We start from the raw sequence: 5,553 nt of genomic DNA on the forward strand, positions 1-5,553 counted from the left end.
TTTTATTTAGATGCCAAGGGTAATACTACATTAGTAAGTGGTATTATTCTGCCAATTGACGTATGGAGTAATAACGGCGTCCAGTACTATGTCGAATTCAATGATTTATGCCAGCCAATTAGGAAGGGTGGACATATTTTGGTTAAATTCATTAGTATGATTGCGAAGATGGAGTCACATTGTCCAGTTGGGGAAAAAGATTGGAAAGCATTCGACAAGCATTTTAAAGGGAAAATATTTAAAGACATAAGAGTAAGTATATTCATCCCTAAGACATCCCTTGTCATTGCCTAAACACACATACTTAGACGCTCTCTTACTTCTAATAGATTACTTACTGATTTATATTTTTAACTAATTATTTTTACTGAAGGACCGTTTTGTGATTCCTCCTTGTGTGGAATAAGACAACCAAGCTCTCAAGCGTGCCAATAAATGTTGGGGCAGTTCAAATATTCTCTGAAACTGATTCATTACAAGCCACTAGAGAAGAAATTGGATGATATGTGTAATAATGTGCCACATGGAATTACCAGTAGTAACTGGGTTAAGTTGGTAAAATATTGGGATTCGGATTACGGGAAAGTAAGGACAATATTTACCTTATTGTTTACTCTATTAAACGTTATTTAATCTCTAACTAAAAACTCTAAAAATGTGATTGCAGACTATGTCAGCATGCGGTAAAAAGGCACGAGCTTGTCAAAATCAGATTCATACATCTGGCTCTAAAAGTTTTGCAAACCAACAAGCTGATTATGTATGGAATATATATGTCATTTTATATTTACTTAGGATATTAGTAAGAGCAAAGCCAAGTTATATGCGTTATATACTATTGTACACATATTTAATGCTTGTTTTGCTTTATTATTTATAGGAAGATGAACATGGACAAAAAATGAGCTTGTTAGCGCTGTGGATTAAAACCCATGCGGGTAAAGACGGAAAATTTCTTCCTGACACAGTCACTCAAGATTTTGTGGTATGGTTTTGTGACAGATTTCTGGTATCATTTTGTGTAGATTTTGTGGTGTGATTATGTGTTATTTGTGGTCTTACATTACTCCTAAATGTTGGTATAGGATGATGTTAAAGCTAAGGTTGAAGAGTTGAGGATGGTGCACCCTAAGATGTCTGAACAAGAGCTCGAAGATAAAGCATTTCAGCAAACTATGTATGGCAATGAGATTCCCGATCGTCCGGTGGGTTACGGACTAGGGGTTAAAAAGGGGGACATTTTCGGGGTACGTGGTGTGTTAAGGAAGGAAGGCTATGGAAAAGTTCAAAAGAGGACTATTGTGATGGATAGTGTTAAAGAAGAAGTGAATGCTTTGCACAAAAAAAATGATACACTATCTCAAGAAAATGAAAAGCTGAGAGACGAGGTCGGACACAACAATCTTCTTCTTAAAGCGCTTGTTGGACAATTTTCTCAGATTGTAGGTGCAGTTCGTCAAGGGAATGCATCTCCGGGTCTTCTAAACAAAGCATTTGAATTCTTAGGAAAGGCAAAACATCAGGTAACAAAGTCACATTTCTCTTTATGACTGAAATCAGCTAGCTTATGTGTGTGTGTGTGTGTGTGTGTGTGCCCTGCTGCTTACTGTCCTACTCCCTTGCCTAAGCAATTTGAGTTCTTTTATTTTAGCAGCAATACTAGAGCTTGTGTGTGTGTGATACTCCCCTGCTTGATGTGCTTTTATTTGAATTATCAACTATAGACTTATTAGTTCTTGGCAAAGATGTGTGTGATTATATTTCAGAGCTTGTATTCTGGTATTGTTGTTCTGAATTGCAGCTCTGAACATCAAAACTTATGTGTGTGTTCTTTTATTTTAGCAGCAATACTAGAGCTTGTGTGTGTGTGATACTCCCCTGCTTGCTCCCCTGCTTGTTGTGCTTTTATTTGAATTATCAACTATAGACTTATTAGTTCTTGGCAAAGATGTGTGTGATTATATTTCAGAGCTTGTATTCTGATATTGCTATTCTGAATTGCAGCTCTGAACATCAAAACTTGTGTGTGTGTGATTATATTTTAGCAGCAATACTAGAGCTTGTGTGTGTGTGATACTCCCCTGCTTGCTGTGCTTTTATTTGAATTATCAACTATAGACTTATTAGTTCTTGGCAAAGATGTGTGTGATTATATTTCAGAGCTTGTATTCTGGTATTGCTGTTCTGAATTGCAACTCTGAACATCAAAACTTGTGTGTGTGTTCTTTTATTTTAGCAGCAATACTAGAGCTTGTGTGTGTGTGATACTCCCCTGCTTGCTCCCCTGCTTGTTGTGCTTTTATTTGAATTATCAACTATAGACTTATTAGTTCTTGGCAAAGATGTGTGTGATTATATTTCAGAGCTTGTATTCTAGTATTGCTGTTCTGAATTGCAGCTCTGAACATCAAAACTTGTGTGTGTGTGATTTTATTTTAGCAGCAATACTAGAGCTTGTGTGTATGTGATACTCCCCTGCTTGCTCCCCTGCTTGTGCTTTTATTTGAATTATCAACTATAGACTTATTAGTTCTTGGCAAAGATGTGTGTGATTATATTTCAGAGCTTGTATTCTGGTATTGCTGTTCTGAATTGCAGCTCTGAACATCAAAACTTGTGTGTGTGTGATTATATTTTAGCAGCAATACTAGAGCTTGTGTGTGTGTGATACTCCCCTGCTTGCTGTGCTTTTATTTGAATTATCAACTATAGACTTATTAGTTCTTGGAAAAGATGTGTGTGATTATATTTCAGAGCTTGTATTCTAGTATTGCTGTTCTGAATTGCAGCTCTGAACATCAAAACTTGTGTGTGTGTGATTTTATTTTAGCAGCAATACTAGAGCTTGTGTGTATGTGATACTCCCCTGCTTGCTCCCCTGCTTGTGCTTTTATTTGAATTATCAACTATAGACTTATTAGTTCTTGGCAAAGATGTGTGTGATTATATTTCAGAGCTTGTATTCTGGTATTGCTGTTCTGAATTGCAGCTCTGAACATCAAAACTTGTGTGTGTGTGATTATATTTTAGCAGCAATACTAGAGCTTGTGTGTGTGTGATACTCCCCTGCTTGCTGTGCTTTTATTTGAATTATCAACTATAGACTTATTAGTTCTTGGCAAAGATGTGTGTGATTATATTTCAGAGCTTGTATTCTAGTATTGTTGTTCTGCATTGCAGCTCTGAACATCAAAACTTGTGTGTGTGTGATTTTATTTTAGCAGCAATACTAGAGCTTGTGTGTATGTGATACTCCCCTGCTTGCTCCCCTGCTTGTGCTTTTATTTGAATTATCAACTATAGACTTATTAGTTCTTGGCAAAGATGTGTGTGATTATATTTCAGAGCTTGTATTCTGGTATTGCTGTTCTGAATTGCAGCTCTGAACATCAAAACTTGTGTGTGTGTGATTATATTTTAGCAGCAATACTAGAGCTTGTGTGTGTGTGATACTCCCCTGCTTGCTGTGCTTTTATTTGAATTATCAACTATAGACTTATTAGTTCTTGGCAAAGATGTGTGTGATTATATTTCAGAGCTTGTATTCTGGTATTGCTGTTCTGAATTGCAGCTCTGAACATCAAAACTTGTGTGTGTGTGATTATATTTCAGAGCTTGTGTGTGTGTGTGTCATCAGATTTTGTCTTTTTGATAGAAATTTGTTGTTATGGCTAATTATTCAGTGATTTAAAGGGGGAAGGGTGTTTCATAATGGGAGTGTTAGTTGATTAATGATTCAATCTTTGTATAATGAAATCTGTTGAATCAATAATGAAAGATTACAATAGACTTATTAGGAAGTTGGTGTAATTATCAACTATAGATTGAATTAAGTAACATTTAGAGCCACTTTTTGGAGGAAAGCTAATTAAATTAATACAAAGACTTGCACATATAAAAACTCAGATATTTCCATTTATAAATAGCTATAATGTTTTACGCACTATGAACGTAGGAGCAATATGATAACTCTCATCATAAGTGTACTTACTGAAACAAAAAAATGCTTAGTCAATTTAGTTAGCCTTATTATGGACCCGTAAATAAGTTCTACCAAAACTATTTTGCTAGAACAAGATAATTGTCATACATGGATTTCAAAAAAATGTCACAAAATACCCCACACAAAGGTACATTTTAACTTAGTCCATTACAATTGGATCACTAGTGACCTAGGCAATATTCTTAGAGATGTTGCCTCCCTTTTGGAAAGAAGCTGGACGGTTCATGTATTCCATGCCAGCAGGACTGTCAATTCTGTGGCTGACAATTTAGCTATGATGGGAAGAACAAAGATGAAAATAGGAGAAGTGGTTCCTTTTTCTTATCCTCCTACAGACACCTACGACTCATATGCTGCAAAAATTCCATATTTGGTTGCTTAGGATTAGTTTTCACCCAGCAAGTACTTTTATTAATCACCAGTTGCTGAATTATTGCCACAGATGTGTTCATGAAAAGTCCAGCAGCTGCTTTTGGTTGTTTTAGAAGGCTTAAGTATTTCTCTTCTAGGCTTATTATGCTTTATCTTACTTCTAGTTTCTGTAACTATATGACGTGCTCAGCTAGGTCTGTGCACACTAATATGTACTCTAAGTTCATGCTCTTTTGTCCTGATGGTTTTGCCATCAATAACTCTCTCAAGTAATTAATATATTATAGTTCCTATTTGCTTAAAAAAAAGGATCACTAGTTCGCATTTATTATATTTGGTACATAGTTAGGCCTCATCAGAATTTTCTAATAGACAACATTTCTAATAGTCAAACTTTGGTGATGAGTAATGGAATTAATAAGGTGTTCAATTGATAATAGATTACTTTTAACCTGCTAGAATGGCTGCAAATTCTGGTTATTGTTTTGTTGTTTGTAATTTTTAGCATGATTTAGACTAATTTATACTTTGTATTTTTTTTTTTTTTTTTTTTGAAGATTGGAAAAGGCAATGTAGGTGCAACAAAAGAATAGGCCGGGACACTTGAGCATCAACAAGCGACTATATCGATCAATGTGGCCATCATCTATCTATTTTGGTTTTTAGTATTATATATATTAGTGATGTATTTATTTAGGGACAAGCTACATACTATAATATGCGACCATTTTTTTTAATGATTGTACTGTGTTGATGTTTTCTTTTCTAAATTTGGTAATTAACTACGTACTCTTTTTATTGTAATTAATTATTGTTTTTTTTTAATCTAGTTATATAGAATTTTTGTTTATTTTTATTTTAATGTTATTAATTAATTTAATTTATGATAAATTTAAATAATTATAATGTATGTATGATGATAATAATTTCATAAAAGAAAAAAAAAAGCTTAAAATATAAATCTAGAAGCTTTTTAATGTCTACATAATTGCACATTTTAAAATTTCAAAGACTTTCCCGCCATACCATAGGCTGACACGAATAAACGAAAGACAACAAAAAGCGTCGCTAAATTTGATTATGTGGACAGGAAAAAGCGTCGCTAAAAAACTACATACATTTGGGATAATGCGTGAAATATGTAATTTTCGACGCTTCGTATATTAGTTTGGACAATA

General features: G+C 34.3%; 1 protein-coding gene across 1 annotated transcript; it reads left to right on the top strand.

Moving 5' to 3' along the window:
• The first annotated feature begins 435 nt into the window (after nt 1-435).
• LOC145640156 (uncharacterized) lies at nt 436-5,035 on the top strand. The gene is made up of 5 exons (XM_081691463.1): nt 436-585; nt 668-760; nt 881-985; nt 1,086-1,523; nt 4,933-5,035. The coding sequence occupies exons 1-5, from the start codon at nt 436-438 to the stop codon at nt 4,966-4,968; spliced, it is 822 nt and encodes a 273-aa protein (XP_081547589.1). The 3' UTR covers nt 4,969-5,035.
• Nucleotides 5,036-5,553: the final 518 nt, after the last annotated feature.

Source organism: Chenopodium album, chromosome 7 (genome assembly GCF_948465745.1).
Source record: "Chenopodium album chromosome 7, dcCheAlbu1.1, whole genome shotgun sequence".
NCBI lineage: Eukaryota > Viridiplantae > Streptophyta > Magnoliopsida > Caryophyllales > Amaranthaceae > Chenopodium > Chenopodium album.